Here is a 26,288-nt window from a genome sequence, read left to right on the forward strand (position 1 = left end):
CTCTTTACTCAAGCCTTTAGATAAAGATTGCTCACAGAAGCAACCTGTATCTGTGACCATTCTTGTACCGGTTTGCACCTTTTACCTTTGTCAACTCGATATAGACACAGGGTCTATTCCCATCCCAATTTGCACTTCCAGAATTTGCAGCACTTTATCAGTCACCTCGTGTCTACAATATTTATATGGTGCACCTTACCCAGTCTACTTTTACAATCTCTCAGTTTTAATCCATGTTTTTATTAGTTCTTGTTTTTTATTGGCTAATGTTTTATTTTATTTTTTTATTTTTTTATTGTGCAAGTTGTTGTCTATTGCTGTGTTTTATACTGCTACTGTTTTTATTCGGGCTTGGCCCCATGTAAGCCGCCCTGAGTCCCCTTCGGGGAGATAGAGGCGGGGTATAAAAATAAAGTTATTATTATTATTATTATTATTATACTGACACCTTTGCTTGCTGATGGTTTAAGGTACACAGACCTTGTTTCAAACACAATACAGTGTTCCTTCACTACTTCGCGGTTCACTTTTGGCGGATTCGCTGTTTTGCGGTTTTTCAACAAACTCTAAAAGACTATTATAAATAATAAAAAAATTACAATTTACAGCCTAAGGAAGGGAGGAAGGAGAAGCAAAAGGGAGAGAAAAGGAGCCTAAGCAGTAATGGGAAGAGTAGGAGGTGATTTATCAACACACGATTGGTTGATAAAGACTTGAAATAGTGTAAAAAGGAAAGGTTTCCCCTGATGTTAAGTCTAGTCATGTCTGACTCTGGGGGTTGGTGCTCATCTCCATTTCTAAGCCGAAGAGCCGGAGTTGTCAGTAGACACCTCCAAGGTCATGTGGCTGGCATGACTGCATGGAGCGCTGTTACCTTCCCGCCGAAGCAGTACCTATTGATCTACTCACATTTGCATGTTTTCGAACTGCTAGGTTGGCAGGAGCTGGAGCTAACAGCGGGCGCTCAAGCCGCTCCCGGGATTTGAACCTGGGACCTTTCGGTCTGCACGTTCAGCAGCTCAGCACTTTAACGCACTTCACCACCGGGGCTCCTAAAATAGTGTATAACTACTAAAATAATGTATAAATATTAAAATAAATATAGTGTCCCTACTTCGCAGATTTTCACTTATTGCGGGTGATCCTGGAACCTAACCCCAGCGATAAGTGAGGGAACACTGTATTATCAGACATCTATATACATAATAAAAGTGAAAATCTGTATGTGTGCATGTGGCGGAGGTGTTTATTTACACAGACAACCTCCCACTTCCACAAACAGCTACAATCCACAGTGCTGATGAGCCACCAAAAGCACTTCCTCCACTGACATTTCAGGGTATAGCAAGCACCATTAACATTTATCCCAAAACCTGCCAATATCCTCCTCAAACATTAAGGCCCCGGGACCATTTCATGGTAGATTTTACGTGTTTCCATAGACAGGCATCCCAGTATTCCTTTCTCTCTCAATTGATGTGGAATTTGCATGACCCCACCCACTGCCTCTCCCTTAATCCTTTCCTACTCTTTTCAACTGTCTGCATAACAAACAGAGCAGAACTGAGAAGCAACTACATACATGGGGAGTTTGGGGGATTGACTCCACATGATGGAAGTTGTAGTTCACCCTGCAGCAAGTCAGAGCACAGCGATCCCCTTTGACAATAGATCTGGACCACATTTGGCGCACAGAACCCCCATGACCAAAGAAAAATACTGGAGAGGTTTGGGGGAATTCACCTAGATTTATAGCTGTTGCAGGTACTGGGATTTATAGTTCACCTGCAATCAAAGAGCACCCCGGACCCCACTAACAATGGCCCTGGACCTAATTTAGCACATAGAACCCCCCATGACCAACAAAAAATGCAGGAGGGCTTTGGCGGAAGTTCACCTTGATTTGTAGAAATTATAGTTCACCTACAGCCAGAGAGCACTGTGAACGCAAACAACAATGGATCTCCACCAAATTTGGCATGCATACCCAATATCTCCTAATTTGAACACAGGTGGATTTGGGGTAGAATTGGCTTTGACATTTGTTAGTTGTAGGTACTGGGATTTATAGTTTACCTGCAATCATATAGCACTCCAAATCCTACTGATGACTGACCTGGACCTAACTTGCCAGACAGAACCCCCATGACCAACTGAACGTACTGGAGGGATTGGACAGGACTGACCCACCATGATAGGAGTTGTTATTCATCCTGCACCTGGAGAACACACTGAACCCCACCAATGATGCATCCAGAGCACATTTGCCCAGCATGACAAACTTTAACTAGTGATGGAGTTTCAGCGGGTTAATCTGGCATGATGTGAGTTGTAGTGCACCCACAACCTTATGCATTCTGTAAAATAAAAAAAATTCTTCTAAGAACCTAGGCAATGCCAGGTACTCAAGCTAGTATTGTACAAAACTACCTTCACACTATGAATATAAAAAAATATATGAAACATACATGATTTTTCTCTTCAGACCTGGGTGCGATATCCAAGATATCTCACTATGCCTGTACTTACAAATGCAGATATCCTAAAACCTGAAAAAAAACCCCAAAATCCAAAACACTCATGATTCCAAAGCAAACATTTTGGATAAGGGATACTCAAACTATACTTCTAAAACATTCCCTTCCATCTCTGTTACTACAGAAGTGGTGAGGTGGGAAAAACCAAGACGAGCCAAAGAAAAGAAGTATGTGGTGACAAACAGTCCCACTTTGAACTTAACAATCATTCGCATGTCAGTGACAACTAGAAATAGGAATTTTCAATGTATATATGTTTAATTTTTACTATTGTACGGATATGGAAATTTTAGAAACAGATAAAACTAAGATTATTAGATTGATTTTACCAGACCAAGGGACCACAAAGCCATGCAAACAACGAGGTGAAGGACAGGCCAGACATAATGAATCATGGAAGGGGCCAACCAGGCATCCCTATTAATGTCTCAACCAAAGTGATTGGGTCATAGATCCTTGGAAGTATGCAGAGCTAGGGCCTTGCATCATCAATCAGATGATTAATCTTTAATTGTAGGCACTTTTCTATGCAAAGATTTGTTTTGTATGTCCCATGCCCTGATTTAGTGACACAGAGACCTTAAGTGATACATAAATTGTCTTAGTAGCCCTCAAACAAGCACAATGAAGGAAGAGGTCCCAGTGGCACAACCTGTTTAAAATAGTGTTGTTTGTCCTAAATATCCACCTTGCATCCATCTAACACACAATATGTCAATCGCCGTGGGCAGTACTTGCTTTGATCCATGGGGAAAAACAATAGGAAGAGGCTGCAATTTGATTCAGGAAAGTAGAGAGAATAAACGGGTGAACTGCCCTCCACAACCTCATAGACCTGATCGAAACTAGGGCTTTGGAAGTGGCAACAAAGTAGAAAAAAATATAATTTCTACTAACATTTTAGCTAATTACACCCTTCAAAGGTCTCACGGCTCATATCACACAAAAATGTGTTAATCGGTCAGGAACTGGGTTCTTGTGTTTTTTCTGGGCTGTATGGCTATGTTCCAGAAGCATTCTCTCCTGACGTTTCACCCACATCTATGGCAGGCATCCTCAGAGGTTGTGAGGTATGTTAGAAACTAAATATGTGAGATTTATATATCTGTGGAATGTCCAGGGTGTGGGAAAGAACTCTTGTCTGCTTGAGGTATGTGTGAATGTTGCAATTTGCCACTTTGATTAGCATTTAATGGCTTGCACTTTCAAGGTCTGGCTAGTAGCTGCCTGGAGGAATCCTTTGTTGGGAGGTTTTACCTGGCCCTGATTGATTCTTGTCTGGAATTCCCCTGCTTTTTGAGTCTTGCTCTTCATTTACTGTCCTGATTTTAGAGTTTTTTTAATACACGTAGCCAGATTTTGTTCATGGTTTCCTCCTTTCTGTTGAAATTGTCCACATGCTTGTGGATTTGAATGGCCTTTCTGTGTAGTCTGACATAGTAGTTGTTAAGAGTGGTTCAACATTTCTGTGTTCTCAAATAATATGCTGTGTCCAGGTTGGTTCATCAAGTGCTCTGTTATGGCTGACTTCTCTGTCTGAAGTCAGAGAAAACTCGCAACAACCCAGTGTTTCTGGCCATGAAAGCGTTCGACGATAGTCAGTAACCTCTTGAAGAAACTATAGGGACAAGCCACACTACTGTTTTGTGACTGTAGAGTCATGCAATGGTAGAAATATCTAAGAGCAGAATCAGATCTCTCATCATTTCGAACAAAGGCTATGTTTGACTACAATGCTGCTTAATTCATTAACGAACATGCCTTGATAACACAGCTTCTAAAAGCAGGAATGGGCACTTTTTATCATCATGCCTCCAAAAGTCCTTTAAACCAGGAAGGATTTGATTATTTTATTTATTATTTACTATCTTAGATACCCGATGTTGCCCGGGTTATTTGAAAAAGTCAATTTTTAATTGTACAAAATGCATAAGATTGTGGATTAACTACAACTGACATCATGCCAGGTGAACCCCGAGAAACTCCATCAGTACTTAAAGTTTGTTACATTGGGCGAGTTTGCTCTAGATGCATCAACAGTTGGGTTCAGTGTGCTCTGTGGCTGTAGAGTAAACTACAACTCTCACCATGGTGAGTCAATCCCCCCAAATCCCTCCAGTTGGTTGAGTTAGGCATGGGGGCTCTGTGTGCCAAGTTTGGTCCATCATCGGTGGAGGTCATAGTTTCTCTGGTTGTGGGTGAACTACAACTCCCAGAAATGAAGGTCACTTCCCCCCCCCAAACCCCTCCAGTAAACAAATTTTGGCATATCAGGTATGTGTGCCAAGTTTGGTCCAGATCCATCAGTGTTTGGGTTCACAGTGTTCTCTGGACATAGGTGAACTACACCCCCCCCCCCAAATCAAGGTTTTGGTCATGGGGGTTCTGTGTGCCAAGTTAGTTCCAGGTCTATCATTGGTGGAGTTCAGAGTGCTCTTAGACTGCAGGTGAACTATACATACCAGTACCTACAACTCCTATTAATCATGGTGAATTCTCCTCAAACCTCTCTAGTATATAAGTGGCTGATCAATTCCTTTTTTTGCTGTGTGTCATAGAAAAGAATAGGAAAGGGTTACGGGAGAGGCATTGGGCGGAGTCATGCAAATTCCACACCAATGGAGACAGTAAGAAGCACTGGGATGCCTATGGTGGAGGAAAAACAAAATCTAGGATGAAATTGCCCCCATATGAAAGCCTTCACTTGGGGGGTGGGCAGTATGGTGTTTGTGGAGGACATTGGCAGGGCTTTTGTACATGTTTATGGCTCTCTTACAACCTGCAATGTCATTGGAGGGAGGACTATTGGAGTCTCCTGGGTAGTGGGAGCTATAGCTATTTGTGGGAGTCCCAGTCACACACACACATACGTATTTTCACTTTTATTATGTGTATAGATTTTGTGGGCTTATCTCCACATTTGGTGCCATGGTGAAGTACAAATTAGCCCCTGGATCCACTGAAGTAACTATTTTAAATAACTAAAACACCAGCAGAGCAAGATGCAAGCAGAGGCATTGCTATCAAAAAATGATTATTTCATTAAGGCACAAATAATCTTTAATGCTGGGGTTATTTTATTTTATTTTAAAACCTTGTTTTGACTGCTTATTTAAATCTGTTGTGAGTTTAATACTGTTTTGGTGTAACTTTTTGAATATATATTAGGAGCCCCCGGTGGCACAGCGGATTAAACCACTGAGCTGCTGAACTTGCTGACCGAAAGGTCGGCGGCTCAAATCCAGTGAGCGGAATGAGCTCCCGCTGTCAGCTCCAGCTTCTGCCAACCTAGCAGTTTGAAAACATGTAAATGTTAGTAGATCAATAGGTACCACTCCGGCAGGAAGGTAACAGCGCTCTATGCAGCCATGCTAGCCATATGGCCTTGGAGGTGTCTACGGACAACACCAGCTCTTCGGCTTAGAAATGCAGATGAGTACCAACCCCCAGAGTTGGACATGACTGGACTTAATGTCAGAGGATACTTTTACCTTTACTTTAGCTTTGAATATATTTCAACCATATGTGTTTTTCTTAAATTTTTCTGTTACCTAAGTTGCCTTAGGTCCCATTCTGGGAAGAAGGTGGGTTATAACTCAAGTACTGGAGATTTAGACAACATTTTCACCATTATGCCTACCAGAGTTACAGAATAATTGCTTACAAAGTTCATCCTCAGATTTAAGATGAAGATTGGAAGCCATTGCACTGCAAATGTTAATTTAAAAGCATGCACACCAAAAACTCCACTATAAGATGACAGTCCTCACAGAACTCCATTTGATTCTATCTACTGGGCCTATTATTGGAAGACAAGAAAAAGCATTCTGCTTCGTCTGGTACATCAAACAGATAAATGTTAAGATCGCAAGGCCAGTTAAGCTGGATATAATCAACAGATAAAAGATAAATGTAATAATTAAATTCAGCTACTGTGCTGTTTTAATTAAGAAGCTTTACTTACAGCTGGAAGAAGCAAATGTCATGGCTTCAAAGAAGCATGATATATTTATCAAAGGAAAGTCTGAGTTCCATGTGAGGATTCTACTCATCATTTTAACAAATATGAGCTAAGACAGGGATTCTTTGTCCCACAAGCTCTTCTCCCTTGTCACTACCAATAATATATTTCTCAAGGTCTAATTCAAACCCACAAAGAATCAAAGGGGGACACCTGGTTTCTACATTTTGAAGACTGCAAGGACCTTGTCGCAATTGCTTTTTGAGAGCTTGCACATTGCGGAAACTGGCTTTCATGTCTTCTCTTTGCAACAATAGGTGCTGTTAAAAAGCTCTAATGGGTACATTTTCCAAAGAGCCTTAAGTGCACAAATATTCTATCCATTAACCCCCGTTCCACCTGTCACACATTACTTGGAGCATTTCTTCCCACAGATGTGCATTTTGAGCAAAACGACCAGTCTAAACGGTGATCTAAAAATCAAGAAGAGACTAACCATTTTATTTGCACAGTTCTCTTGTGCTTTTCATGATCATATGCCCCGTCATCCCGTCCCCCCCTCAGCACAAGTGACAAATCTTACCGTGTAATTTCGCATGAGAACAGCACCTGTACCATCTTCCAAATAATGTGTTTCTGTGAAATTTCCAGCAAAAAGGCCACTGGGGAAAGAATTGAAAGGATATCTTAAGGCATGATTTCAAAGCCATGTTATTATAATTCAGTTTACTTTTTACAAAATGAAAGGGCAGAACAGAAGGCTTAAGAGTGTCTGCGAGCACGTGTAAGCAATAAAATTAACTATTGTTTCAAGACTGTTAGACAAATATCCAGGCAAAAATAGAGAGTAGCTGATAAAAAAAGGTAAAGGTTTCCCCTGACGTTAAGTCCAGTCATGTCTGACTCTGGGGGTTGGTGCTCATCTCCATTTCTAAGCCGAAGAGTCGCCGTTGTCCGTAGACACCTCCAAGGTCATGTGGCCGGCATGACTGCATGGAGCGCCGTTATTACCTTCCCGCCAGAGCAGTACCTATTGATCTACTCACATTGGCATGTTTTCGAACTGCTAGGTTGGCAGAAGCTGGAGCTAACAGCGGGCGCTCACTCTGCGCCCCAGATTTGAATCTGGGACCTTTCGGTCTGCAAGTTCAGCAGCTCAGTGCTTTAACACACTTCGCCACTGGGACGAGGCAGATACATATTTCAAAAGGCAGATTTTTTAAAAAAAATGCAACACTTACTTGTTCATTAATGCAATAATGGTTAACTCGCACTATATTTATTGATGCCCCCATCAAACATTTAAATTAAACCACATTTGACTATTCTATGATTCTATGATTAGTAGGCAAACTTTTAAGATGCTGATTTAGCATGCAAAATTATGAAAAATACAGATGATCAAGGAAATGTCTACAGAGCATGATTCCCACTGTACCTAAAATTCACAGATATCCTGGTTAAAGATGGCCAACGAACTTCAAGAGCATGTAACCATATGCCTTAACAAAGGTAGATATGATATGATGAATGTGGTAGAACTCGGAGAAATCACTAATTGTACTATGCTTCCATAAATCCCCGAGTTCCTGACTGTGTAGAGATTGCCTGCTCAGTTTTACCGCAGTCTGAAGAGGTAGACAAAATGCTTGGAGATATATAACAGATCAATTATATTTCTGATCCCTCTACTGACTTGGTTTCTGTACATTAATCCAAAGGCAGCTGGATGGTTCAGTGGGGAAAAGATCACTGGTCCTTGAAAATGTAAAAAAGTGCAGCCCGTTTCTTTTTTTTTTACACAAGTGTGGGATTGAGTCCATTTTACCTGTCAGTGTAGAAGGGACCTCAGAAATCCTTTTCTTATCATCACTGATAACTAATACTGAAGGTAAGGTCCAAAAGTTCATTTTAATTTTTGGGCCTTAACTTTGATATCAAGTATCACTGACGATGATCAATTATCACTCCAAAATAAATACATGTTGAGGAACAGTGGATAATGTTTTGAATTTTTATAATACCCAAAAAAGGATGCTGCTCTGTAATACTAATTTTAAAAATCCTGCTTTAAGAGCTTGGCACTAGAATGATTGACAATGGCAACTATCACTACTACTTCTATTATTGATACTAAACCCTGGAGAAACATTTCTCCTTGGAGTCCCCCATCCATCAGAAATAACCCCGGGATGCTGTTTTATTAAATATACCAATTAAAGTTAGTCCCTATGCTCCAGATGTTTGCTACAGTTTTCAGCTACCAGCAAACTTTCCTTGAGGTAGAAATTAGTCTTTTCCAATATTTAGAATTTGTATTTATAGAGAAATCATTGTGCCCTTTAGTCAAACTGGTAACAAAAAGAATATAGGGACTCTGTGGAGGAATAACTGACTAGCAAATATGTGGAAAGAAAAGAAATATAGGTTGAAAGAATGGATTCTGTTCAAAATTCATATTCATGTTAGTGAATATATTCAGGATTGGAACATAACTACCAACTCCAAACCCCATTATCATTAACTTTTCAAGGCATCCTAATGACACACAGTCTGACAATAATCATTTGTAATCTCCACAGTGCAACCTACAGTGATTGGAAAGTGAGTACTTCAGAGTTTATGGAAACTGATACCATTTCAGTATGTGGAATTTAAATAAAAGCATTTTGGTATAACTTTTTACTTTACCTTACTTTTTAACATAAAAAGGATGACTTTCATTCTATTCTATATATTTCCTCCAAGAAAGGAATAAGGAGTTGGGACTAAGGAGAGCAGTCCCTTCTACACTGCCCTACATCCTAGAATCTGATCCCAGATTATCTACTGATCCCAGTTTATCTGGCAGTGTAGACTCATATAATCCAGTACAAAGCAGACAATCTGGGATCTGGTCCTAGGATATAGGGCAGTGCGGTTATAGTATATGTGTTGTAGGAGAACCAAGTTAGTAGCATAAGCTTTTATGGACTCGGGGCAGTTAGAGTGGTGTCAAACTGCATTAATTCTACAATGTAGAATTAATGTAGAATGGAGTCCTGGGATTTGGAATTGGGGGTGGGGGGCACCAGCGCTCTTGGCACATAAATCCAAAGACTTTGTAAAGTTAGAACTCCCATGATTCCATAGCATTGAACTGTGACAGTTAACTACACTAATTCTACAGTGCAGATGCATCCTAATTTTGCCATGATATATAAGCTGCTTTTACATCCCCTTTGAGGTGAGAAGGGCAGAGTATAAATACTGTATAGTAAATAAATACGTTTACTTCCTCAGATGCAGACAGATGTGGTATTGTGCCCCATGAAGACCCTCACTGTTTATCCCTAGTTAAGCCCCTTTTAGTTAGAGGGATTAATATTTCATGCAGTTTCTGGGTGTCAGTGTAGACCAGTGGTTCTCAACCTGTGGGCCACAGCCTCTGTCACCCTGCCCATTTAAGGATCCCCTCAGGGACGGAGGCTCAGGTAAAGCATTTCTGGTTCCTGGAAGTGTCAGCCTTTTAGCGATTGGAAGATGAAGAGAGAGAAAGACTGGAAGGTCTACAAATAGCATGCCTATTTGGGGCTGCATGAGCTGTATTCAAACCCAATTAGAGTTAAATATTGAGACTATCTTAGAGACTATTGAACACCATACAAGAAAGAGACAATAACAAGAAATAAAGATTAAAGAGTCTCCGTTCAGGCAGACCCGTGTCTATCTCTCAAAGACTTTACCTCTCCTCATAAAGACTTTGTAGTGAGTCTCAGGAGAAAGTTGTGATGCCTCATGGGCCTTGTAGTCCTGTTCCTAGTACTATTGTGGCAGATGAAGATGAAAACATGGGGTTTTCACTGGTTCAACAAGAGCTGGAGTCTCTTCACCTGCCGGATGTTGACGTTTGCTCTCAAGAATTCAGTAAACCAGGCCTTGGGCAGTACTCCCCTCCGTTTCCCAGGAAGGAATCTTATTCTAAAGACAGGGGAGTCAGAGAAGCTAATCGGAGAAGTCTAAGAATCGCTGCCAAAGAAATGGCTGATTAGGACTGCTTCCCTTGGGAAATTCTAAGGAGTCTTGCATCTGGACAGAGTTGGGTTTCGCTTCTCGTTCTCTAGGGAAAGAGATTGTTGGCAGGAAAACGAGACCCAATATAGGGGTTTGGCGCGAGAGATTCCTTGCGGAGTCAATTGATCAGCTTCAGGAGAGAGATCGTGTGTGGACTTCGTAATTCCAGTTCCTTGCTTCCCGGATCGAGTTTCAAGCCTTGCCCAGCCTTGCTGTTTAACTACGGACCCTGCTCCATGCTTCACGTTTTGCCTTGTCTCCAGTCACGGACCTAGCCAAGAATCAAGTTTATTTCCAGCCTTGTTGTCAAGTTTCAATGGACTTCTAAGACTCTGACATTTCCCCACACTATTGCTTGGCAAGAGTGTGTGTTTCGGTCAAGTGGATTAAAACTTTGAACTCTAATATCATTTATTGGACAGTACATTTTTGGACTATATTTGACCTCTTTTGAAAGGTCTGTTTCTGAACTATATTCTTCACTTGTTTTTATTGATTTTATATATTTCTTTAATAAAGATATTAGATAGAGACTGGCCTCTGTGTAAGGTTATTGGTGCCCAGCTGCCAGGGTTCTGACAAAAGTATAAAATTCTTGTCAATTAATAAATTCCTGTTTGATTCAACTATATAGTTTCTGATCTGTTCTCTGCGCAGGCAGTTCACCTTCTTAGTTAAGATAGCATGGGGGCAGAACATATGGCATGAGACCAGTTCCTTTATTACCAGAGTATCAGAAGGTCAGGAGGTTCCCCTACCACTAAAGATGCTCAATCAGGGCTTATGCTTCACAAAAATAATAAACCCATATGTTTTCTGACTCATGTTCTTTGAAAATAGAAAGATCCAGAGTCAACAAGCACAAACTAATTTTCCCAGGAGGGAGATGGCTGTTCCTTTTCCTGGGCTGCGTGACTGCCGTCAAATGTTGCCAGGGAACTCTTTGCTCTCATGGCTATTGATTGAGAGCACATCTGATGCCTTTAAGCTAGGGTTGTACGGCCAGAAGCAGCCCAGTAGAGGTACACTCATGTCAATTTCTACCCCACCAGCAATTACACAGGATTTTGGCCAGTGTGTTTTACAGATTTGATAGTTGAATCCAGCTCAATCTGGCTGTACTGCTTAAAAAACATAAAAAAACACTAGGCATATTTCCAGAGCTGCAGTATCTAGTCTAACTAGACATCATTATGGCCTGAATCCTACTGATAGTCCCACTAAAATAGACCCATTTAATCAATTACTGAATGATGAATCAACACTTAGGTCAATTCCAGTAACTCAACAGGTCTATCCCAATTGAGATCAAAATAAGAATTTCAGGCTGTTCTTTGATATATGCCACAATTATGGTCAATTTACCTTTGGTAATTGCATCAGTCTTTCATTTTAATCCTAAATTGTAGCGATAATAGGGACTTTGAAAAGGGAATGATAAAATATAGATACAATGATAAAAGCACTCTTTGATATACGTATTTTTTATTTTTGGTAAAGTTGTTTACCAGAGTACAACTTAGGATTTTATTTCAAATAAATTATTCTCTTTCCCTTTAGCCATGCATTTCCCCTTCATTCTTGTTCTATGGGTTTCTAATATTGCTGTGACAACTAAATGAAAAGGCTGGGTACTCTACAACGTATGCCTCTAGGCTAGCCCATTTTTTAAATTTTATTTTTGTCAGAGAAAGCTGTTATCTCCTCCTATGAAAATGTCTAATACTTTAAAAGCTGCCTAGTGGAATAAACACTTAGTGGTGATAACAGGAGATTACAAGCTATGTGTGAGCACTTTTTTGAAAGGTTATCAACAAAAAAGTGTAACAAGCACACAAGTTCCGAATGAAGGCAAGGTGCATGTATGTGAAGGTCACACAACAGCACTCATGATTAACTAATCAAACACAATATTTGACATTTTTTTCCATTATACAGTTTGTTCCTATTTGGAAAGAGATGTAATTTAGTGAACTGATGTACAGATTTTCTACAACCCAGCCCTCCCAATTATAGGAAATAAAAACAAAGGAGTAAACCAGCTTTGATGGCAATCTTCTTAATGTAATTGAATCAATGTAATTGAAGAAGCAATTGACAGCAACATCATTCCTTCACACTTCAGAATCCATAATATGATTTATCACCAGGTTTAGGGGAAAGGGCATATCTTCCCAAATGACTCTCACTTACCATCTAACTATGCGTGTGTTTCAGAAGGAAAGTGATAACTCAAAATAATGCAACATAGCCGTTTCAGCAATGGCATCCATATTGTTGAGTAAGTTATCTGACTATAATTGCTAATACCCAGCCTAGCAAGCTTTGTGACTCTCAAGAATGTGCTGTAGCTTCAGGCCCAAACTGTGAAAGGCCTTTAACATATGATGTTTACCATCTCTAGAATTTTTCGCTTTTAAACAAAAGATTCTGTGTGCATGCATGTGTTCATAGGTTGTATATAATCAGGGCTAAGACCAAGGGCACATTTACATTGACCACTTAATGTGAAGAGCCAAACTATGTACAGAGCTCATCCAGGGTAAAATGGGGCAAGACCACCTTAGGGCCCTTCTACACATGAAGTAAAACCCGAAGAGAGGAGGGTGGCTAAATGACATTTGGGGAAACTACAGGCAAAATTGAAAGCACGTGTTTAAAAAGTGCACTTAAAACCCTATTCTGCTCCAAAAGTGTGCACCTTCACATGACTATATATCCCTGCAGTCATGCGAAATATGTGACTTCCTTCTGAGCCCCCTGTGTGGACTGCTTCAGCACATGTGCATATTTTAAAAGCCGGAAACAGCTGATCAGGGTTGTAAACAAATGGAGCCACAGACACACAAGTGGCTCAATCTAAGCACAGCTGGAAAGCAATTAGAATTGCATGCAACCAGGGCCAGTTCATCATGGAGGCTGTTGAAGCCACCGCTTGGGGCTCAGCCCTTGGGGGGTACTCTCTAGGCAGTGGTGGCGGCAGCAGTGGGGGCAACCATTGGGTCGCTCACCGCAGAACGAGGAAGTCCTCGCTCTTTTCGCAAGATTTCGCAAAATATTGTGAGATTTCTGCAAGATTTCGTGAAATCTCATGAGAAAGCGAGGCCTTCCTGGAGGTCCTCGTAGTTCCGCGGCTGGAGAGCACACTGCTGCCGCCGCCAGTATGTTGGGGGGGCGTAATTTCGGGGGGGGGGGGCGGCCCTAGGTTTGCTTACATAGCAAAAAAACCTAGGGCCGCCTCTGCATGCAACCACTCCTTTCTTCTAATGTTTATACAGTAGAGTCTCACTTATCCAACGTAAACGGGCCGGCAGAACGTTGGATAAGCGAATATCTTGGATAATAAGGAGAGATTAAGGAAAAGCCTATTAAACATCAAATTAGGTTATGATTTTACAAATTAAGCACAAAAACATCATGTTATACAACAAATTTGACAGAAAAAGTAGTTCAATACGCAGTAATGCTACGTAGTAATTACTGTTTTTATGAATTTAGCACCAAAATATCACGATGTATTGAAAACATTGACTACAAAAATGTGTTAATCCAGAACGTTGGATAAGCGAGTGTTGGATAAGTGAGACTCTACTGTAATATTAAACAGAGCTTGAATTTATAATTGGGTGAAGAGAGAAAATGAGAAATCTGCTTGCATGTACATTGGGATCTCATGAGCGCATATGAGGTCCAGTGCATCTCAGAGATTTTTTAAACTTCCACCAATGTTCCCCGTCCCCCCTCAATCTTTTGTACTTGTAAAATCCACTTCAAAGGAAGACATAAGGACGGCGGGGGAGCATTTGCTGGAACTAACAGGTCCCAGGATTTTTTGCACTACTTTTTCAACTTGCATTTTGATGCTGTCTAGAAGCGCTCTTAACCTGCATTAATCAAAGTTGCAAAGTGCTCTGAATTCTGCCCTAGAATTTAGAGCAACCCATGACTTTGAGCTTATGTAAATAGCTGGGCCAGTTTAGAGACATAACCGGCTACAATGGTTATGAAGCAGCCCAGGGACATGGGATGGCACTTACTGGTACTTTCCATTCTCCCTTTCATGGTTGTGTCTAGCTACGATATGGCTCCTGCCAGTTGTTCATCACTGGTACAATGAGGCAATCAGGGAAGAGAGGGTGGGTAGAAAAGGAGTGATTCCTTCTCCGCTCTCCCTCATTGTTCTGGTGCTCGGGCTAATGTTAGTCCAAGTGACAAAGACTGACAGGAGCCATGTTGCAGCCGGAGGTCACCATCACAAGGAGAATAGGAGGGGATGGTAAGAGTGGCCACCATTCTGAGATGCCAAAATGGGTGAAGACCCCCTCCTGCCTTCACAGCAGCTGAGGAATGTAATGCTCCGTAAACCATTCTGAGGCCAATTTGGCCTTTGTCACATCAGATGAGACCCAGGATAATCGGTCAGTATAGATCTGGCCCAAATTATGCTGCAAGCTTGAGGAGTATGTTCTTAAGAAAAACAGCAGCTTCTTACTCAAGGTAGTAGTAGCTTTTGTGTGTACTTTTTTCTTCCTAACACTGGCTTTTTATTAACTCAGTGCAGCAGTTATGAAAAAGGAGGGGAAAAAACCCTACATATTTTGGGTTGGATGCAGGTTTTTTACACTTAAATTGAAGAAAAATCGATGTCAACTGAGTTATCACTAGTTTCTCAGGGTCATCCAGACAGCCCCTTTAATGCAGGACTTCCCGCAACAAAAAGGGGGCTGTCCAGATGACATTTTTGGAAAACACTAATTAATTCACCCTAGTTTATAGCAAATTTATTTGATAGTAGGTTTATACTGCGCCTTCCAGGAAGGCACAGGATAAACCCACTACTCCTGCTGTCTGGACTAAATTAACTCAGAAAACTGCGAAGACATCTACCCCTTCCCCAAAAGCCCCCCAAACACCTTTAAAAAGTAAAAACTCACCAGGCCTTCTTTACAGTGTTCCTGCAGTTCTCCTGGCACATAACAAGGATGCGCCAGGAGAGCCGCGGGGGGGGGGGGGGGGGGGAGAAGGAAAATCGCTCATCCCCCCTGCTCTTCTGGCACATCATTGCTACATGCCAGGAGAGCTGTAGGAACACTGTAATGGAGGCCCAGTAAGTTTTTTTTTACTTTTTAAAGGGCTTTGGGGGAGGGGGTTACAGTGTCTGGGTACCCACTCCAGAAAACACAGGCTTTCTGTGGTGTGTGTGGAGAGGCACCCAGGAACGTTTGTGTTTTTTAAACCCGAATGTTTCCGGGATAAATGCCTGTCTGGAAGCACCCTCAGTGATTTAAATAGAAGTTGAATGCTGTTAGTTTCATTTGTTTGAATCCATTTTCAGTGCAACATAACATTTGATCCTTTCCTCAGGATTTGACCAAATCAATGAAAGATTGCAGTTTCTGATATGCCTAAGTCAGGTACAACATTAATTTGCACCAATATTTGAAAGAAATGTATAATCAAAAAGAGTTTTAAAACAGAGGCAATTTTAAAGTAAATAATGCTTTTATCTCCAATTTTTAAACAGCATAGCAATGCCTGTAGAAATAACAAGTGGCAGCCAGAACAAAACGGCCAGAGTGCCACAGCAATAGATGGGAAGTCAAAAGAAGATGTTATCAGGAAAAAAGGCTACTTTGTGTTCTCTTAAGGAGCAGCAAAGCAGCTTGCTCTTCTAAAAGTAAAAACATTTTATGCCTCCTGCAAACGTTGCATTACAGACCATTATGCCAGCATAAATAAAGCACAAAATAGACTCCCCTTAGGCTTGCACTTTAAAACTGGCTGTACGTCTGCTGTGCAATTGGCAAAACGGAATGCATCACAGATGTCACAGTTCAAACTATTAGCCCAATCGGTCTCATTTTAAGAATGACAGCCACAGAAATGATTTTTCTGATTTGCTTTACATATGTGCAAAGCCCCATGCCACTTGAACACTTCTGTAGATTGGAAACTATACACAACAATTTATTTTAGAATATATTTGATAAAGGCCTTGTGGTTATACTCTAGTTTGCTTCTAGTATGACGAAAATGGTTTATTTCCTGTAAGGTGTCTTTTAAAGAAAAAATAATATTGATTAATAATGTAACTTCTGTAGACTGGATGGCAGATCTGATTGAGTTCTGTTCAAATAAGAATGGTGATCCATTTTTCTTCTCATTCTCCAAACAAACACTGCAAACCTATGTCCACAACTTCCTATTTGAGAATTTATTCTCTTCTCTTACATGCCACCTCCACCAAAGTCAATTGTTGCTAGTAATAGTTGCTAACACAAAGCTATTTCCACAAGTCAAGAGGGTTTGTCTTCATTTCCTAGCTCTAATGTGTGGCCCTCTAGATGTTGATATGAGGAATGTGTGACTCTCCAGATATTAGTGTGAAATAGCTTTCTATTGACTAGAAAGAGTGGCTAGAGCTGATGGGAGATACATTCCAACATTGTCTGGATAGCAACGTCTTCTCCAGTCCTCACTTCGAATTATTTTCTTAGACCAAACTCCTGGATGGATGTTATGAATGAATTACATAGCCACACTCCTATGTATCTCATGGATAACAAGTTAAACATGAGCCAACAATGTCACGCGGTGGCAAAAAAAAAAAAAAAAAAAAGCGCCAATGGGATTTTGGCCTGCATAAATAGGAATATAGTGTCTAGATCAGGGGTCCCCAAACTTTTTAAACAGGGGGCCAGTTCACGATCCTTCAGACAGTTGGAGGGCTGGACTATAGTAATAATAGTAACAACAACAACAACAACAACAACAACAACAAAAGAGGGTTGGAGGAGATGCTTTGGGCCATTGAGTCCAACCCCCTTCTGCCTTTGTGCACCGAAAGCACAAGCAAAGCACCCCTGACAGATGGCCACCCAGCCTCAATGTTAATACTACTACTACTACTACTACTACTAATAATAATAATAATAATAATAAAGAGGGTTGGAAGAGATGCTTTGGGCCATTGAGTCCAACCCCCTTCTGCTTTTGTGCACCAAAAGCACAACCAAAGCACCCCTGACAGATGGCCACCCAGCCTCAATGATAATAATAATAATAATAATAATAATAATAATAATAATAATAATAATAATAATAAAGAGGGTTGGAAGAGACCCCTTGGGCCATTTAGTCCAATCCCCTTCTGCCTTTGTGCACCAAAAGCACAAGCAAAGCACCCCTGACAGATGGCCACACAGCCATAATGATGATGATGATGATGATGGTGGTGGTTGTAAGAGAAGAAGAGACCCCTTGGGTCATTTAGCCCAACCACCTTCTGCCCTTGTGCTGTGGGGGCCGGATAAATGGCTTTGATGGGCCGTATCCGGCCCCCGGGCCTTAGTTTGGGAACCCCTGGTCTAGATCCAGGAAGGCATGCTACCCCTCTATTCCGGCTTGCTCAGACAATACCTGGAACACTGTGTCCAATTCTGGGCACCTCAATTGTTAGGAGATGTTGATAAACTGGAATGTGTCCAGAGGAGGGTGAGTAAAATGATCAAGGGTCTGGAGAACAAGCCCTATGAGGAGCGGCTGAAAAAGCTGGGCATGTTTAGCCTGCAGAAGAGAAGGCTGAGAGGAGACATGATAGCCATGTATAAATATGTGATGGGAAGTCATAGGGAGGAGGGAGCAAGCTTGTTTTCTGCTGCCCTGCAAACTAGGACATGGCTTCAAACTACAGGGAAGGAGATTCCACCTGAACATTAGGAAGAACTTCCTCACTGTGAGAGATGTTCAGCAATGGAACTCTCTGCCCCAGAGTGTGGTGGAGGCTCCTTCTTTGGAGGCTTTTAAGCAGAGGCTGGATGGCCATCTGTCAGGTGTGCTTTGAATGCGGTTTTCCTGCTTCTTGGCAGGGGGTGTGGATTGGATGGCTCATGAGGTCTCTTCCAACTCTATGATTCTATTCTCTAAGTTAGGCAAGGACGGTGAAATTTTTGCTATCTGCACTTATGAGGAAATAGTCATTGCAACTATGGTGTTTACACTTAAGTAAAAACTATAATTATACTATATAGTATTTAGCTAAGCTACCAAAAAATAAACTCAGTTTTGAAAATAGGTTGACATGAATCTTTTGAGCTTGTTCCAGATCAGAGGGGGAAAAGATGTATATTACTTTTAAAGCAATGTTAATATAATGTCTGCTTGTTGATACTACAGCAAGGTAAGATGCTATAACATCTCATATAGACCATGTTATGATTGCCAGACAAAATAAAGGACAGGGCTCCTGTAGCTTTAATGTTTGTGTCAATGGGGGAATTTCAGTAGATAATGATTCCACAACTTATTGAAATTCCATCTTTTATACAAGTAATAAATATATCCTTATTTCACCTGGCAACCTTTGCAATAGAGATGTCTCTATTTTATTAATAGAGAGTGATCTTTATAATTTTATGGAATTGAAGCAAACAATGCTACTATACACAACAGTTACCTCACTAGGAACATCTGTGAATATTTAGTAGAAAAATCTTCCAGGTTTTGTTTTTCGTTACAATATAAAGAATGGTGGAAGCACAATAATGGGGTTCCTATGCAGCTGCATCAAATGTCATGAGATTCATACTATTACTGCATATTTTCGAAACACGTATTCTTTCCTCCTGTTTAAGTATCCAACGTGACTAAAAATGCCTTTGGACACTTCCCCACTCAATGTCTCCACTTTAAAATACTCTATCTTTTAACATACCAGTGGATTTCCAAGGAAAAGAAATACAATATTGCAATGAAAAAGGTAAAAAAAACAACCCTAAGCAATTGACTTCACTTATCGTGGGGGTTATGTTCCAGGACTACCCGCAATAAGTGAAAATCCGCGAAGTAGGGACACTATATTTATTTTAATATTTATACATTATTTTAGTATAAATTTTTACACTATTTTAAGTCTTTATCAACCAATCGTGTGTTGATAAATTGCCTCCTCCTCCCGTTGCCACTTGGGCTCCTTTTTTCTCTCTTCAGCTTCTCCTTCCTCCCTTCCTTAGGCTGTAAATTGTATTTTTTTATGATTTATAATATTCTTTTAGAGTTTATTGAAAAACTGTGAAGCAGCGAATCCGCGAAAAATGAACCGTGAAGTAATGAGGGAACACTGTACACTGGAACCTCTACTTACGAGCGTCCCTACTAATAAACTTTTTGACTTGTGAGCCACTGCTTGGCTCGGGTTTCCTTTTAACTTACAAACATCTTTTTAACCTATGAGCAGCCAGAGAGAGCACTCACATGAGAGTACAGGGCTTCAAGGGAGCAGCCCCTGTACCTCATGCCTCTGCCTGTGTGCCATGCAGGAGTGGCCCTAGGTTTTTCGAGGTGGTAAGCCAATCTAGGGCTGCACGCCCCCCACCTGAAATTGCACCCCTCCATCCCAAACTTACCACTGAGTCACTCACTGCAAAACCTGGAAGTAGTTTCTATTCTCACAAGATCTTGCGAAATTTCCGCGAGATCTCACGAAATAACACAAGAATACAAAAATACTTCCTGGTTCTGCGGCGAGCAACCCAGTGGTCGCCGCCGCCGCCTCGGATGCGCCCAGAAAGGCACTGCGCCCGAGGCGGGGGCTTCAGCGGCGTCCATGACAAACCGGGCCTATGTGCTCTTCTCCACTTTGGAAGATTGCTGCCTACTATTCTGTTGTCTGCTTTGGAAGACTGCTGTCTGCTTTGCTTTGAGGAACTTTGGGTTAATTCAGTTTGTGTGGTTTTTATTTCTGGTATGTTTGGCTTTGTGAAGATAGAGAGGGAGAGACAGCAAGAGAGGGAGAGAGGCTGGAATGAGTATAGTATGAAGAAAATGATGCTTTGTTTTGCCTTGGTGTTTTACCTTGCTATTATACTGGCCAACACACATTTTCTTACTCGTGTGCTTCCTTGTCACAATGGCTAGATGGAATCAAGCACTGCCTATCTCTGAACATTTTTCCCTTACCAATTTTCATAACAGATAGTCTATAATGTTTTTTGTATTTATGTATTTATTTATTTATTTATGACATTTCTATCCCGTCTTTCTCAACCCCTGTGGGGACTCAAGGCAGTTCTACACACAGGCAGCTATTTGATGGCTTAAAAATATATATAAAATTAAAATGAACATTTAAAGCAGAATAATAAAATACATTAAAATGATTAGAAACATTTTATGTGTCATTATTTTGTTATTTATAATGTACATTTTCTTATTTAAAAATACGTGACAACAAAAATGGGGAGGGGGGTTTGGGGGCCCCCAGAACTGATTAATAGCATTTCAATGAGGAAAATTGCTTTGAGATAATAGCATTTTGAGTTAAGAGCTCAGTCATGGGACAAATTAAACCCTTAAGTCAAGATACTGCTGTGCATACTTAAATATCATTTGAGGAGAGAAGGAGATTTATAAAATAAAATGTTTTAAAGCAGTGGAGAAAGCACACTCTCAACCTTTTTATGCTTTCATACTGTTAATGCTTGAAGCAACTCCTTCCTGGGTTGCTTTATATTTTTCATAATTCAAAGAGAAAATAGCTGGAGTACGTTTTATGTTTTAGAAATCAAGCTCATATAATAATGCCAAAGATCCATAGGAAATCTCAGAGAATGGAACAATGAGTGAAGTATCAGGGAAGGATCAACTGTGACAAAGGGCTGGGTTTACACGCAATCTACCTTATCCATATGAGATATGCAAAAAATTTGCACAAAATAGATCCACACCTTTCATGATGAGTACTGGATGTTCATGAGACAGGTATTATGGAAACAATTTGTTCAATCCAGAGGGTGTATGCAGTAAATATATTTAATTTAGATTTCATTATGCTTTCAACAGCATCACTGCAATCAATGGTATTTAAATTAGTCATGATTAAAATTTTCCTTGGATTTAAGTGAATTTACTTTAGCCATGATTAATATTGAATCCAGTTCATTATAACTGGGGGTGATGAATCATCACACATACATTACACAATACAACATTAAACTCACAGCTCCTTGTGAAAATGTTGAAAGCACATTTGCAAATAAACTGGCTTCACACAATGAAAAATATGAATAGCTTTGTTACAACACAATCCTACACAAGCTCAAAAGCAAGTCCTGTATATATTTGCTATTGGAGTGGACAGCATAAGATATCTTTAGTTGTTAAATGCTAGGAAAAAGACATTGTATGAAACTTACTACTTACAAAAAATAAATCTAAACTACTCAGACACAGAACAAATGCTACGACTAAAAAATGAAAGAAAGAGGAATGGGTTCCAATTATCTTTTCTGTAGCTACATTTTAAATCTTAAAATCCCACTTCTCACTATTTAATCTATAAATTACACTTCATCAATTCATTTCACTCATAGTTAACAAAACCCACAGTAATCAAATCACCATCCTCCCCCTCAAATGCCAATCATTAAAAATGTTTCTAATGATTATTCTTTAATTAAAATAGACAATTTCTTTCTTTCTGCTCAATGAGTTTTAATAACAACTCTTCTTTAGTAGTCAATAAATCACTCTTCCATTTTCTGAGCATAAAGTACTCTTCCAGCTGCTGTCATATACTTCCATACCTCCTTTCTAGTTGATTACCCATCCACCCCAAAAAGTAAAGTTCAGTTTTCTAATTGAATACTAATTTTTAATTTCTTTCTATGTCAATATGAATTTGAACCCAATAGCTTTTTGTCTTTAACAAGACATGTGTTTGTTGAAAATCACAGACATCCCAGTAGATTTTGCATATAAAATTATGTTGATTCTTAGAATTTTTCAACCCTGTTTCAAAAGACTAATGATATTCTTCACTTGCTCAGCGGTACTTATTCCAAACTATGTGTAATCAAACTAAAATGGAATTGATAAAGAGATGCAGTATGTTGAAATGTTCGGAGGATTGTGTTTGTGCGCATGCGCATATCGCCTGTTGCGGTTTTTGGCCTTTTGTTGGTGTTGTGATTGTGTTTTTTGTGTAATTGTGTTCTATCTTACTTGATGCGGGGATGATGGATTGTGTTATAAATTTTCTAGTTTGGGGGTTTTTGGGTTTTGCTGTTTTGTGCGTTGCTGCAATGCGAAAAGCCTTTTATATGTATAGATAATATCATCATCCTCATCATCATCATCATGGTTACACTAATTAAATGGGACTGCTCCATAGTAAAGGACAGTCTTGGTCATTTTTTGGATATTTTGTATTACGTCTATTATCCAAACTAGAGGAGCAAATAGAGATGATGAGACTTGTAGCTCAAAGTATATGCATAGTGTATATTGGGGATTGGTTTAGAATGTAGCACTCACCTCTGTAGAATGGCAGTGGAGTTAGCTGCTTAACAAAACAAAATCAATGTATTTATTCATTTATTTGCAGCATTTATATTCCGCCCTTCTCACCCCGAAGGGTATTCAGGGTGGATCGCAGAACACATATACGGCAAACTTCAATGCCAATATGCAGACAAGACCAACAACAGATAGATTTATAGGCATTTCCCTTCTTCAGCGTCCTGGAGGTTGTGCTCGATTCCGGCCATAGGGGGTCACTCCATTCTCCATGTCGAAGAGCCCATGATCACAGACTTTCTCCTTTCTTTGATGCTGGGAATTTTTGGTATTTCCTTTTTATGGTGCCATAAAAAAACTCCTCACTTAAGCAGTACCTAATTTATCAACTCATGGCTGTCTTTGAACTGCTTAGGTGGACAGTGAGCTGGTCTGAAGGTTGGGCACTCACCCTGACACGGGCTTCGAACTGCTAACCTTTCTATTGGTAAAATTAATTGCAGCTGTTGATTAACCAGCTGTGCTAAAGCCCAGCCCTCATCAAATCCATCAAACCTATGATCAGCAATAAATGGCTAAGGCCACACACTGCCCTATATCCCAGGATCTGATCCCAGATATCTGATTAATTATCCTAGATTATCTGGCAGTATAGACTCATATAAACCAGTTCATATCTGGGATCAGATCCTAGGATATAGGGCAGCGTAGATCCAGCCTAAGAAGGTAAAAGCCATATAATTTGATATGCAGGATATGCCTAGATTTTAGTTGTTGGAATTCATAAATCAGAAGTGGGCAACATGGGTTCTCCAAATGTTGTTTAATGACAACTCTTATTGGTTCTAGTCAGCACAGCCAATGATATGCTATAATGGGAGGTGCCATTCAATAACATCAACATTGCCTCGCAATGATGTAGTGAGCACAGGTATAGACTTCTCTTTTCATTCGCTATGCCTTTAAATGACTGGATGGATATCATAACACTAGAAGCAATCACCCAAACTCTAATATTTATAAAAATAATACAGAGGCCCCCTTGGCATCTGATGGGTTTGGTTCTAGGACCACACATGAACACCAATGGCTTTGTTCCAGGACCACCTTTGGACACCCATGGACACCAATAGTGCCTCTTATATACAACGGCAAAATGTAGGTTTGCTTTTTGGGATTTTTAAAAAAGTTTAAAGTCATGGATGGACACAGAATCCATGGATATGAAGGGTTGGCTGTACTGGAAAGCATTAGAAAAAAGAGGACATCTCTGAAAAACTGAACAAAGTTGACCTTAGAAGACCTGGAGGAATTATGATGTACAATTTTGTCTCCTGGTGCATGAGAGCTTCTTTGGGTGTTATTACTTTCAACAATTTAAAGATCAGAGTAGCAACTAAGATGTGCCAGTCAGTAGCATCAACAAGACAAACTGCTGACCATAACCTCCCACCATCTCATTAATTCCTTATTTCAGAGTCCCACTTGAACAACTACCAACTATCATGTATTATTACAATTGAATTGGCTCTTGCTCTAAGCCCTATGTGAGCTCCAAAGATTAGCACATCTGAAAGGAAAGAACTTGCAGCAAAAAGGAAAAAATGCAACTAGTTTAGAGATCTGGGGTATACTCTCTAGCTTACAATCTGCTACTATATACAGTAGAGTCTCGCTTATCCAACGTAAACGGGCCGGCAGAACGTTGGATAAGCGAATATGTTGGATAATAAGGAGAGATTAAGGAAAAGCCTATTAAACATCAAACATTAGGTTATGATTTTACAAATTAAGCACCAAAACATCATGTTATACAACAAATTTTACAGAAAAAGTAGTTCAATACACAGTAATGCTATGTAGTAATTACTGTATTTACGAATTTAGCACCAAAATATCATGATATATTGAAAATATTGACTACAAAAATGCGTTGGATAATCCAGAACATTGGATAAGCGAGTGTTAGATAAGTGAGACTCTACTGTATCCATGTAATACATAAATATCCAGAAACTGTACTTTTTTACACCCTTTTTTCTTGTTACAATCTAAAGAATTATGGAAGGATGGCAACAGGTTTTTCATGCATCTGCACTGAAAAATGTGCATTTACATACCATTGCTGCATGTTATATTAATTTCTATTCACTTATCTAAAGGCATTCAAAATGCTTCCAGAATCTTTCCCACTTGAGATGTCCATTTTATATTAATATAACTATTAAGAATTATATTCTTATTGAGATCACAGACTCTGGTAGCGTTCTTTCCACCAGAATTAAACATCTCATTTTTGCCATATTTCTAACAGCATAATATTCCATGAAAACTGCTGCTTAAGGATATTTTATCATGCCTCTTTGATCCCCTTGTAATGTCGGAGTAGAAATTGCATTATGAGTGGGACTAAAAGGATATCACAGTATGCCAGTAAATTATCAGCCTTCGGTAATGAATGTAAAAGAGTTTTGCACATACATTGTATCAGGATAAGTAATATCATTAATTTTCAACAAATTAGAAATTGATGTGCTAGAGTATATCATGCAGTCGAACAGGGCTATCAGGTCACTTTCTTGTTTGGACATTATTTTATTGACTTAGCTTAATTAAGACTGGATCTACACTGCCATCCAGATTATGTTTTGAACTGGATTATATGAGTCTACACTGCCATATAATCCAGTTCAAAGCAGATAATCTGGATTTTATATGGTAGTGTAGATGGGGCCTAATAAATGTTTTAGAATAGGGGATGATAACATTTGGCTCATCAGATGCTTTGGTCTGCAACTTCTAGTTTCTTATCATTGGTCACCTTGAATGGGGCTCATGTGATTTGTTGAACTAAACAACTGGAAGGCCAAAAGAGATGTTTCACAATAGCAAAACAGCACTATAAAGAAACGAGAGAAAAGGAGAAAAGAAGCGAATTCATTTTCCAGAGAACTATCATAAACCAGCACTGTTAGATATGTTCTAATGTTGGATTATGGATCATTTATCTGCATTATTAAAACCTGTAAATACAACACGGTTCTTCACTGAAGTGCAGAAGAGTAAAACGAGGCAATACAAAAAAACAACACCCATACTTTGTAGTTGATTAATATTTATCATTCTGAATCTCTGACTCCTGTGCTTGTGTTCACTGGAATATGTGTATGTAATAACAGAGACATGGGGTATAGATTCAATGCAGGATGACACTACTTTAACTGCCATGGCTCAATGCTGTGAGATCCTGGCTGCACAAGTTCTTTAGCCTTCTAAGCCAAAGAGTGCTAGTCTCTCACCAAATACAACTGCCATGATTCCATAGCATTGAGCCATAGAAGTTAAAGTAGTATCAAACTGCATCAATTCTACATGTAGATGCACTTATACACTAAAATTCACAGATAATAACTTACAGGATAATTTACCATTTAGGTGGGAAT

The 26,288-nt window shown here is 39.8% G+C and overlaps 1 protein-coding gene across 3 annotated transcripts in view; it reads right to left on the reverse strand.

Moving 5' to 3' along the window:
- Positions 1–26,288, reverse strand: part of adam12 (ADAM metallopeptidase domain 12) — a 355,264-nt gene that overhangs the window by 153,138 nt on the left and 175,838 nt on the right. For all 3 annotated transcript variants that reach the window (XM_008106757.3, XM_062976054.1, XM_062976055.1), the window contains exon 4: positions 7,082–7,160. In XM_008106757.3, the coding sequence (XP_008104964.1) occupies positions 7,082–7,160 (79 nt within the window). The remainder of the gene's footprint in view (positions 1–7,081; positions 7,161–26,288) is intronic.

The sequence above is a fragment of the Anolis carolinensis genome, chromosome 3 (genome assembly GCF_035594765.1).
Source record: "Anolis carolinensis isolate JA03-04 chromosome 3, rAnoCar3.1.pri, whole genome shotgun sequence".
Lineage (NCBI taxonomy): Eukaryota > Metazoa > Chordata > Lepidosauria > Squamata > Dactyloidae > Anolis > Anolis carolinensis.